The sequence below is a fragment of the Salvia hispanica genome, chromosome 1 (assembly GCF_029641045.1).
Source record: "Salvia hispanica isolate PSC_SH4W2 chromosome 1, Shi_PSC_v1, whole genome shotgun sequence".
NCBI lineage: Eukaryota > Viridiplantae > Streptophyta > Magnoliopsida > Lamiales > Lamiaceae > Salvia > Salvia hispanica.
In genome coordinates, this window is record NC_142692.1 from 65877274 (window position 1) to 65889839 (window position 12566).

The window sequence follows — 12566 nt, forward strand, 5'->3', positions numbered from 1 at the left end:
GTGTATTGTTATAAGAAGAAGAGAAGGTTTTATCTTTAATCAAGGAACTCTGTTTGTTGATTATGAGCTGACATTATTTCAATATACACAGTTTTCTAGAGAAGGTGTTGCGAGTTAATTCAGTTGAGCTGCCAGCGGGTATTGATTCTCTTGGTCATACACAAGCTTTGATTATTATTATGGGTATATATTGGTTTTCACTTCATCGAACCAAGGTATCTTGTCAAGTAAAAGAAATGGTAATATAATCATCGAGACGGGATTGAGTGATATTTTACGGTAATCAATATCTTGTTCCAGGTTTTCTTATATTATCTATATCGGCTTTTTGATTTATTGGAAGTGCAGATTTATCTGGATTTTCACCTTATCAGGAGACATATTTCTCTATTGAGCATTGCATTTATTTTTATTTCTACTTATCAACCATCTTCATTAGATATTCAAGAGTTTAAGAAACAGTTACAAGAATTGTCAGACAAGAGATATGTATCACTCAATGTTTTACTATGGAGAGCACCAATATTATTTTTGAAGAAGAAAGATGATACACTGCGACATTATATACACTATTGGAAGTCGAATCGAGTGACAGTGAAGAATAGATATCTATTACCGAGAATAGAAGACTTATTTGATCAATATCAAGGTATGCAACTGTTTTCGAGTACTGATTTTCGATCAAGATATCATCAGTTGAAGATAACTAAAGAGAATATTGCAGAGACACCATTTTGAACTCAGTACGGCCATTATGAGTTTTGGTTATGCCTTTCGAATTAACTATTGTACCTACAATTATTTATGGCATTGATGAACTCTCAACTATTCCTGGATCAGTTAGCGATTATTTCTATTGACTTACTATTATATTCATGAAGTACAGATGAGCATGTTAATCACTGCAGTCAGTATTACAAGTTCTGCGAGATAAACAGATTATTGCAAGATTGAGTAAATGTGAGTTTTTGCTCAAACATGTAGTATTGTTGGGACACGTGGTGTCAGGTCATGGAATAGAAGTGGATCTACATAAGATTGAACTGGTTTTCAACTGGAAATATTTCTCGATTAGTATTCAATTGATAATGAAGTTAGTACGACAGAATTCTTCTTTTATATGGGGTGAAGCATATCAAAAGAGTTTTAATGAGTGGAAGCATCGATTGAATATGTCATCTATTTTGGTTATCTCCGCAGGTACAAGATATTATGTTATTTATATTGATGCGCTGAAACATGGATTTGGTTATCTTTTGACTTAATGGAAAGTATATTGATCATGCGTTGTAACAATCGCAAGTACATGAAGTTTCTTATTCTGTTCAAAATCTGTTATTAGTGACATTATTTTGCTTTGAAGATTTGACATCATTATCTGCAGGAACGCTTATATGGTATTCTAGTATCTTATATATTGACAGAGATCCGCGATTTATTATCTCAGTCTTGATAAAGTCTTTTTGTGAGTTTCACCTCAGAAAGGAGTCATGCGATTCGAGCAAAAAGGTTAACATTACCTCCAGAGTTGGCACAGATTCATAATATTTTCTATGTCAGTAGGATTCGGCTTTATCGATCTGATCCTTCACATGTTGTAAAAGATCCTGATATACAAATTTTTGAAAACTTGAGTTATATAGAAGAACCTGTCAATATAGTGGACCGCCGGATGAAACAATTGTGAAGAAAAGATGAGAAAGAACTATCCACATCTATTTACGGGTTAGCAATTTCTTTGAGTACGTTAACATGGAGAGGAATGAATTTTGCGGACAAAATTCTTAAAGAGGGGAAGAATTGTGACATCCCTAACCCGAAACATGCATTATTTTGCATATTAGCATATTTTATAGTCATTACATATTATATTGTCATTTTTAGTATAGAGATATTAAGTATGCAATAGAGAATATATTTATGGTTATAATCGACACACTATAATCGAATATATGGATAGTTTTAATTTGCGGAAATCGTTAAATAGATGTATATATATATATATATATATTGTATTATTATAGTATAAATCAGTATATATATACAATAATTAGGTAAATGTGTGCATGTGTACCATATAGTACTAATAATTATGTACGTATATATAAATATATTAGTATATAGAAAATGACAGTAATCCTAAATCAATATAATATAAATAAGAGTAGTAGTATAGCTTGAAATATGAATGTGTTAGTATACGTGGTCACCAATTAAAGTGCCACCAATTTCATAAGACAGATGTCAATAAAATAAAGTACTACGTAGCATGCAGGTTACCATTTATCTAAATTATTTATGCTTCATATACTAGCCTTCATGTTAATATTAGAGGGGGACGACATTAACCAAAAAAGGCATATATGTAGAGTCGGTGCACTCTTAGTGGAAAAAAAATAGAATAACATATACTCAGTTCATTATTTATTAAGAAGAAATATCGAGAGCGTGAATTATAAAGAGAAACGAGAGTTAGGAGAAAAACAAGAATAGTAGAAAGAGTATTTAGGATTTAGAAGTAACAACTATATACCATCTGAGAATGGCAAATGAAGAGAAGGGATCAAGCTTTTGAGTTGTTTACCTATCATATTCAGGTGTGTATAAATCACACTTTTAATTTTACATGTTTTATGTGCTTCTTGCTAGGTATTTATATAAAGTGAATAATTGGACTATATGATATGACTATGATATGATTATGTGTTATTTGATATCAATGGTGGAATATGATAGAAATATGTAATTGATGCAATAGATATGTTTTGCATATGGTATTGGAATTAACTGAATCATTTGATTAAAGAGGATCTGTGATAGTCTTGTCCTGGATCTGAAATCACAGTGGACACAATGGGACCTTCGGGTCAATCATATTGGGACCTTCGGGTCAAATCATATTGGGACCTACGGGTCAATTCACAGTGGGACCTACGGGTCAAATCATAGTGGGACCTTCGGGTCAAATCATAGTGGGACCTTCGGGTCAAATCATACTGGCATATTGGAAATCCCGGGCAGATACCAGGCTTGACCAGTCACAGAATAATAAATTGAACAGAGTGGCATATGCATATGTATATGAAGTTGTTTATATTGTTCGTTGGTTATTGTTATATATATTGGTTAGAGAATATGTTTGAGTTTTGGAATGTGGAATTAAAGGTAAGGTTTATATACACTGAGTTGTGGCTCATATAAACCACTAATATTTTTCAGGAATAAGATATCAATGATTCGTGGGTTGATGTGAGTTACAGTTATTATCAGGGTCGGCGGCTGACACGTTTTGGCAACCTTCTCCTCCTCATCATTTTTGCATGTAGATAAATGTATAGTATATAGAGTGGTGAGAGGGTCCAACTGCCTGTTAGAATGTTTTGAAATATGTACTTGATAAATAGTGATTTTTGAAATTATATAATACGTGTGGATTATTTATTTAAAAAATTTTGAATTTATTTATAGTAAGTGCATATGTCATAAGTGTTGGGGTGTGACACGGCGATCGTCGGGCGAGACTCACTTCCAAGTGTAATTTTCCGAGGTGGGCCGCTGCATTGCTCTGGCCGCCGTACAACTTCGCGGCAGTCGCCGGTCGTCGTCTGACTCCAGATTTCCAGACTTTTGTTTTGACTCCCTTTTTCGGCTCAATTATGCACATTTCTCACAAAACACGTCAAAATACCAAAATAGATGAAATATGCAAATAATGGACATGTAGAGTGACTTTGACATCAAAAACACACCAAATAATTGCCTTAAAACAGTGCAAAATCCGAGTGTATCAGTACTACAACATAGCTCCATGGATTGCTAAACCCAAAGGGGATGAATTCAAGTTCCTTTCAAAATTATTATTTTCAATCTGTACATTATTCAGTGATACGAATGTACTTTATTAGATACTATTGGAATATCTTTTTAGTACCAAATATAAAACACACATTAAAAAATAAAATTTAATTCATGTGGTGGTATTATACCCTAGCCCCATTGGTTGCTAAACCCAAGAGGAATGATTCAAACTCCCTGCCCTTGGTGATGGTTTCGTTTGTGAGTGGGTACTACTACCTAGCCCCATAGATTGCTTAACCCAAAGGGTATGAATACAACTCTCGCCAAACATTAAATACTTACACAAGTACATCATTAAGTATTACACATGTACATTAAAGGCCACTTGGCGTATATTATTTAGTTCTACTTAGCCTAAACATAGATTGCTTAACCCAAAGGGTATGAATACAACTCTCGCCAAACATTAAATACTTACACAAGTACATCATTAAGTATTACACATGTACATTAAAGGCCACTTGGCGTATATTATTTAGTTCTACTTAGCCTAAACATTATTCCCTTAAACACGTACATTATTTAAATTCGGACTGTATATTATTAGACATTAGGCGTACATTATTTCTTGTAAGAGGCATATGCATTACTCAGAAACTTACGAGAATATTGAACTCCTATTTCTCCAATATTTTTTAGCGAAAAAATAGTTAGAATTGAAGTAAAATCGATGAATCATAGAAAGAAATAATCATATTGAGATTTAATAAAGGAAAAGAAATAAAAGGTAAGTAAATACAGAAGACGTGAATCATGGAAATGCAATAACCGTCGATTTTTAACTACTCCCCTAAATGCCCTTTTCAAATTATTTTTATTAATTTATTAAATTCATGTGACATAAAAATCAGTCATTAGATCTTTAAATTATAAGGCTGAGATTTAGAAAAAAAGTTGAACAAAAAGATATAAATACATCTTTATAAAAGTATACGGGTCTTCAATTTATGGTAGACCGTAGACTATGCGTTATAATAATGCACGTCCTTATTATTTATGCCGATAGTTTTGAATTAGTTAGGTGAGGGATCCAAAAACGCGTTCAATTGTCAACCTTCAAAAATTTATGTTAATCAAGATTCAAGATGCGCCAACATATAAATTGTTAATAGATTTATTATATTTAAAGTAGTAATCATGCGTAAGTAATGAACGATATAGTATTAAAAAGGAATTTGACAAACAAGTACTACTTCCTACTTTGAATAATATTTCCTTCGTCCCTGATTAATTGTCACTTTATTATATTTAAAAGTAGTAATCATGTGTAAGTAATGAACGATATAGTATTAAAAAGGAATTTGACAAACAAGTACTTACTACTTTGAATAATATTCCATCCGTCCCTGATTAATAGTCACTATTTTTCATTTTGATTCGTCCCTTAATAATTGTCACACTTCATTTTTATCCTAAATGATAAATAGGTCTCACATTATATTAACTCATTTCACTCACATTTTATTATAAAATTAATATAAAAAGTGAGTCTCACATTCCACAAACTTTTTCGACAATCTTTTTTTTACATTTTTTAAAATCCGTGTCCCGTCAAAGAGTGACGATTAATCGGGGACGGAGGAAGTACTTAATTGTATAAATAGAATATGAAGATATCTGAATCGAACAAGTTGAGCTTCTGAAATCAATAGCGTAATTGATAATGGCTGAATCAATATCTCCGATGAATGGCGGCAGCGGCACATATAGTTACGCTAGAAACTCCACTTGGCAGGTTCACTTAAATTCCAATTTCTTGATGTTTTATACTCCCTATGATTCAATTAATTACTAATTTGTTTCTTAAACTACATACAGAGAAAAGGGGCGCTTATTGTGGAAGATGCAATAAAAGAGGCAGTGATGGAGAGCCTTGATCTACCAAAGGTGTTGTGTGATTCCAACAACACCTTCGTCGTTGCCGACCTCGGATGCTCGGTGGGGCCCAACACATTCTACGCCATGGACACCATCATCGAAGCCGTTCAACGCAAGTGTAACAACAACAGTAGCCTCGAATTCCAAGTTGCGTTCAACGATCGAATTGGAAATGATTTCAACACTCTCTTCGCCTCTCTTCCTGAGCATGGGAGGAACAGGAACTACTTTGCGGCGGCCGTGCCTGGCTCCTTCTACGGCAGGCTCTTCCCTTCCTCTTCCATCCACATCGCCTATTCCTCGGCCTCGCTCAACTGGCTGTCCAAGGTGCCCGAGGGGTTGACCGTGGAAGGCTCTCCTGTGTGGAACGCCGCGAAGATCCACTACAGTGGGGCCCCCGATGCGGTGGCCAGGGCTTACGAGGACCAGTTGGAGGAAGACATGGAGGTGTTTTTCAGATGCAGAGCTCGGGAGATTGCGGCCGGAGGGCTGATGCTGTTTAACATGGCCGTCGTGCCTAGCAGAGACGTGCAGCATCGTATGGCTTCGATGTTTACTTTTATCGAGTCCATCCTCATCGACATGGTCAACGAGGTATATATCATTTTTGCTTTGTACTACTCCCTCTATCTCAAGTCATATTTAATACTCCCTCCATCCCATTGAAGATGATCCACTTTCCTTTTTAGTTTGTCCCAATTAAGATGACCCATTACTTAAAATGGAAACACTTTTATCTCTACTTTATTCCCTCTCTCTTACTTTACTCTCTCCTCTCAACACACAAAATAAATTTGCATAAAATCTCGTGCCGCCCAAGAAAGGGGTCATCTTTCTGGGAACGGAGGGAATATTTGACTTAACACAAGTTTTTAAAAAAAGAAAAAAAATGGGTTGAAAATGTCAGTAGATATGAATCTCACTTTTATATATAATCTACTAAAACGTGAATGTGGACTTTTAATGGGATATTAATTAAGCGTTAGAATATAATGTGTGCAGGGAGTATTAGCGCAAGAGCGAGTGGATTCGTTCAACATTCCTATTGTATTTCCTTGCGTGGATCAAGTAAGGAGATTGATTGAGAAAAACAAATGTTTTGAAATTGTGAAAATGGAAAAGGTGGAAATTGCAGGAAAGAGGGATAGTAAGATTTCAGTAATGCACATTAGAGCAGGATTGGAAGGGACTTTGAGCCATCACTTTGGAAGTGAGACTGTGGAACAAATTTTTGAGAGGGCCATCCAACAACAACACAATCTTAAATTCAATCAAATTGACATAAGCTCTACCGGTATCTTTGTTGTGCTCAGGCGCAACTAAATAAATTAATATTTTTTCTCTTTAATAAGGTAGAATCATATCAATAAATGCAAGAGCTCAAAAATTGTACACCGATTCATATCATTCCAGTTAACTATTTTTATTTTTATATACTATTATAGTTACGATTAATATCATTCCAGCTAACTATTTTTATTTTTATACATCGTAATTGCTATTCATATCAAATACAAATGGTGGTTCAATTAGATAAGTAAGTTGGGAATGAGAAATATAATAAATATGCTCATTTTGATTAATAACAAGATGCACAAGTATTAGACATGGACCACTCATCCTTTAAAAGGCCTCATAAGGTGAAGGGTTATCCATCCTTATATAGAAGAGATAGGATCATCACCAAGTCGATGTGGAACAGAATTTAGAGAATTTAACACGCCCCCTCACGTGTGGGCTGGAAAAGACATCGGTCTTCCATCACGTGGGTAAGCAATGCTAGAGATAAGAGAACCATCATCGATGTGGGTTGGAAAGGGCATCGGTCTTCCACTCGTGAGGTAGATAAGAGATAAAGAGAAAACCTTCATCGACTTGGGCCCGCTCTGTTACCATATTAGAAATTGGCTACTCACCCCTTAAAAGGCCTCATAAGGGGGAGGGTTATCCATCCTTATATAGAAGAGATAGTATTAGAAATGGGTCACTCACCCCTTAAAAGGCCTCATAAGGGGGAGGGTTATCCACACTTATATAGATTAGATTTGATCATCACCAAGTCGATGTGGGACAGGATTTAGAGAATTTAACACGCCCCCTCACGTGTGGGCCGGAAAGGACATCGGTTTTCCACTCGTGAGGTACATAAGAGATAAAGAGAAATCCACCATCGATTTGGGCCCGCTCTGATACCATATTAGAAATGGACCACTCACCCCTTAAAATGTCTCATAAGGGGGAGGGTTATCCACACTTATATAGATTAGATTGGATCATCACCAAGTCGATATGGGACAGAATTTAGAGAATTTAACACGTCTAGTACTAGAATAATACCCTGCCATGGTACAGAACCCGGGTTCAATTCCTGGCTAGTGCATCATTCCTTGGTGTGATGATTTCTTGCTTTGTTAGGGTATTGGGTTACCCTTATATGCCGTTTGTGGGCTAATTTGCAATTGCTCTGAGTTTCTAATTTTTATAGAGTACTTTTCTATTAACTTTCTTGTATGTTATCACCATTATATCTGCAAGCATTTGAACCTTTTTTCCATATCCAAGTCATTTATCTACTCAATGGAATATATTTATGAGAAATCACAATGAACATACATGGACATTTGAGTCATATTTTACGTCATGGACCTACATGCCTGAAGATGTTATGATCTTCGCATTCGACACAATGATAGGAGAGACAGATTTGGAAGTGCCGATTTCTTGTTTTGGACTAAGGTTCTTGAATCTTTCTTTTTTTAGGATTTGGATCTAATAATATCAAGTTTGGGGCTGAAATTAAATCCAGAGTGTTAGACCAAATTAAATAATTGTGTGGACTTAAAATTCAAGTTAAAGGTTTTGGGGCTGCTTAATTTATTTGAGTTTGGGCTAATGAAATTAAGGTTGGGCCTTGATAGAGGTTTTAAGTTGTTAAGTTACTTAATTCTTTGATTTAACTAATTAGTTCTAAAATTCTAAGGAACGAACTAGAACTAAATTGAATATTAGGATACATGCTAAAGTATACTCCTTCCGTCCGCGAATAGTCTCATTTTTTCATTTTAGTCTGTCTGCGAATAGGAGTTTCGGTTCACTTTTACCATAAATGGTAATAGAGTCTCACATTCCACTAACTCATTTCACTCACGATTCATTTTAAACTAATATATACATGTGAGACTCATATTCCACTAACTTTTTTCCACCCACTTTTCTTTACATTTCTTAAAACTCGTGCCGCTAAGAAATGGGACTCCTAATACGGACGGAGGGAGTACTTATTTCTTGAGATTGATGTGTACATTTATTTTTCAAAAGGGTTGTCTTTGTGCGCAAATTAAGGTCGGATCGAGACATGGGGTTAAGGAAAAATACTAAGCCTTTGATATGGGCTTTGTTTTTAAGTAAGGACTATTTCCTAAGCATGTTTTGACGTAAAAGGAGATGTGGAGAATGTTTGTCATGCCATGTCTTTTTCATGAAACCTATTTGAAGTGGCTTTGTCATGTATGTTTAATTGAATTTGGGTCTCATTAGGGTCGCGAACCTACTCGGACTAGTACACCCAGCAGATCGGGCATCATCCTTCAAGTTGGCCGGTCTAGTAACTTGGAATGTGGTCACATTCTCTGTCATGTATATTCAAATATGGTATGATGTTGGTGGATGTAATGGTATGATGGCGATGGATGTGATGGATGATGACGGCGCAGTCATGTTTTACGAAGAAATGTTTAGTGTACTCGGGATTTTTTTAAGTTAAAATCCTGAGGTCACTCAATGGTAGCTTGACAAATATCTTTATGAAAATGTATATTTTGGCATATGTTTACTGAATATATCAAATATTCAGTCCTGGAAATAATTTTTAAAATGTGCAGATTGAGTAGTGATGATGAGTGCAGTGTTGAGAAGAGCTGGTGAAGATTTATGATTGATTTCAATATTTTGAATGTGTCATGTCTTCACACATGACATCATTCGCTCTTACACGCTGCCGCTAAACAGTAGTACTTTTTCGAGTTCATGTATTGTTAAGATACTATTTCATTTAAATTATTTACTGTTGAGATGATCATTTGATTCTTTCAAGTAATTCACATTTTTTTTAAAGTTACGATCAATTGTGCCAATATTCTACTTTTCTCCTCACTTCTTTGATCTTCTCCCAGTCACGATAAACTATGTTTTATATTCTTAGGAAATGTCGTGACAGAGATATTGTACTAATGCAACATTGATAGTAGCTGAAGTTCTCATGGAAAGTGTCGCTGCTCGTTGCACTGGCACATTCATAACATAATTTGCTGAAGAAGAAAGACATGGATCATAATTTTCTTTCTGCTTTAATCTGCTGAAGAAGAAAGATATGGCTCAATAAGATGGAAATTTTTCTAATAATTTAGGAACTTGTAATACTAATATTGATTGAATGATTAATCTCGATTGCAACAAATGTTTATTTATTAATTTAGACACTAGTCTAATAGCAATTCCAAGCAGACAAAATATGAGAAATACGATGTCATTGCTTAATGAAGTTGATACACACCTTTGAATGGATTGTTAATTTCCTCTTTCTCTTAGCATTGAAGAATAGATAAACTTAATTATTCAATCACAAACAACTAACACAATTTGATTTAATAATCAGTCAGAAACCAAAGCATCAGGCACTAGTGGTCTAGTGGTAGAATAGTACCCTGCCACGGTACAGACCCGGGTTCGATTCCCGGCTGGTGCAATTTCATTTTCTTGGCTAATTTGCAATTGAATTTGAGTTTATGTTTTAATTTATTTGATTTTTTTTTTATCAAAATACCACGTGTAACAAAAAACTAGCAGATCATTTTAACCTTTGTTTGCTTCTTTTTTGTTTTATCATAAATCTACACGTTTACAGTTTACTAAAACTAAATCAACTGGTTGTATGTCATGTCATATGATTGATGGTCTCCTTTCCTATTATGCTGAACTAACAGAACATAACCACACCACAATATATTTACTTTTTTTGTATGTTGACACTATAAACTATAGTAAACATGGAAAATACATTTTTGGTCCTAAATTTGTCAACAGGAAATGCATGAAAATTTATGGGCAGACACTGTGTTCAGACAGTGTGTTGTGTAATGAAGATATTGGACTGATTTGTCCAATTCTGAGCCTTTTTCTATATCCACTCATTTTTCTACTCAATGGAATATATACTTGGGTAGTTTCCTTTTTATTCAATGGAATATATATAGATTATGTATTTTATAAGTGGGTGGACATTTTTTATTATCTTTGAACAAAGCAAGGCTGAACCTAGAAAAGAAAAGTTTGTGGTTGTAAGTGATTGGCCTATTGTAAATAAATTAGGACTAAAGGTAATATTCCTTTCTTTATCTCATTTTATAAGTTCAGTTGAATTAGTGGTATAAAAAACATGTGTTAAAGTTGATTATTTTATCTGTGTCCAAAGTTGAAGTTGAAATTCGAATCATCTTGTTACAAGGTTTCCACCTGGATATAAAGTTAGTGCTTGTATAATTAAGTGGCCTAAATTGGGAGTAAAGGTTATATTCTCTGCAATTTTGTACTCAATGTTATGATCAATCTTTTGGATGTAGCTAATATACTAAGTGATAGTATTATGTTTTTTTAAAGTAATGCAATTTCTCGAAATGCAATGTTACAAAAAATTAAAAACAAGCCAGTCATAGAAATGGTTGTTGCATTTACTTAAATGTAACATGTATTCTGCTATAATGTTCATTTCTTTTATCATACTCAATGCATTGAATCATTGGGGCCTCTCTGCACTGCCTCATTTCTTTTATACATTGCATTGTCAGAACCCAAAAGTCTACTATTTAATCACTCGTCTATTCTTTTCTTTGCAAGTCAATAAATTAGAATTTCATATCTTCTTATAGGCTGCCCCTGTCATGTTATCTCTTTCATCGTCCTGCTGTATAAATCTTTTATGTCCACTAGTGATGGACCCTTTAAAGAAGGAAGGGGGCCTATATATTCCCACCAAACATTTATTTTGTAGTAAATTTTAGGATTGACTATTTTCGATATAACACGGAATTTTGACACAATCATACATGAAATTAATGAATTTGAATCAATTTTTATTGGATTTGTGTCTTTGTTGCATTGACTTGTTAAGAATCCAATAATTTTGGGCTAGATTAATTAAGTCCTTATCAAATACGTGTTATTAGGTTTTAATTGTGTAAATTAGGTTCTGATTGTTATCGGATTGTTATCGTGTCATTAACGAATTCATGTCAGGTGTGGATAGTGTTCGGATTAGAATTTAGCAGATCAGCTCCATGTTCGGACTAAGAATTACTATTTCCTTAACAGGTATGATCCAGCTTAGACCTCATAGATTAGATCGTTATCAGTTTAATTTGTTTACAATCCAACTCCATGGTATGACATTCCAAGCAAATTTTCATCCCAGATTAGTGACTAGTGACATATGAGTCAATATTCTGAAGCACTCACCTACCTATATATTTCCTCCGTCTCAAAAGTGTGAACATTTGGTTCGACACTAGTTTTAATGTATAATTGGTAAAATAAAAGAAAGATAGAAAGGAAAAGTAATTAAAGTATTGTTAGTGGATAATGGGTTAGAGAAAAGAGTTTGCAAAATTAGAAAGTAAGTACATACTAAAAAGGAAATAGTTTATACTACTTTTTAAGTAAAAGGGAGTATTTTTCAGCATAAAACTATAGCCCAATCTAATTTTGAAATCTAACACATATGATTCATGATTGCAAAGTAATGTACACCATACAAGATTTAGATCAATATATAGCTT

The 12566-nt window shown here is 34.3% G+C and overlaps 1 protein-coding gene, 1 long non-coding RNA gene and 1 other non-coding gene across 3 annotated transcripts; all 3 read left to right on the forward strand.

Annotated features, from left to right (window-relative positions):
- Positions 1 to 2345: 2345 nt before the first annotated feature.
- LOC148934429 (uncharacterized) lies at positions 2346 to 3441 on the forward strand. The gene is made up of 2 exons (XR_016132885.1): positions 2346 to 2597; positions 3220 to 3441. It is a non-coding gene; the product is annotated as an uncharacterized LOC148934429 (long non-coding RNA).
- A 2033-nt stretch (positions 3442 to 5474) lies between these two features.
- On the forward strand, positions 5475 to 7178 carry LOC125223752 (loganic acid O-methyltransferase-like). Its single transcript, XM_048127039.2, has 3 exons — positions 5475 to 5593; positions 5677 to 6330; positions 6739 to 7178. The coding sequence occupies exons 1-3, from the start codon at positions 5522 to 5524 to the stop codon at positions 7057 to 7059; spliced, it is 1047 nt and encodes a 348-aa protein (XP_047982996.2). The 5' UTR covers positions 5475 to 5521; the 3' UTR covers positions 7060 to 7178.
- A 3231-nt stretch (positions 7179 to 10409) lies between these two features.
- TRNAG-GCC (transfer RNA glycine (anticodon GCC)) lies at positions 10410 to 10480 on the forward strand. The gene has a single exon. It is a non-coding gene; the product is annotated as a tRNA-Gly (tRNA).
- Positions 10481 to 12566: the final 2086 nt, after the last annotated feature.

What these genes read in the sequence shown, in the direction of transcription:
- LOC125223752 (XM_048127039.2), top strand. Translation starts at nt 5,522, where the DNA reads ATGGCTGAATCAATATCTCCGATGAATGGCGGCAGCGGCACATATAGT. An exon ending in CTAGAAACTCCACTTGGCAG is followed by an intron (nt 5,594 to 5,676) that starts GTTCACTTAAAT and finishes AACTACATACAG; the next exon opens with AGAAAAGGGGCGCTTATTGT. An exon ending in TCATCGACATGGTCAACGAG is followed by an intron (nt 6,331 to 6,738) that starts GTATATATCATT and finishes TAATGTGTGCAG; the next exon opens with GGAGTATTAGCGCAAGAGCG.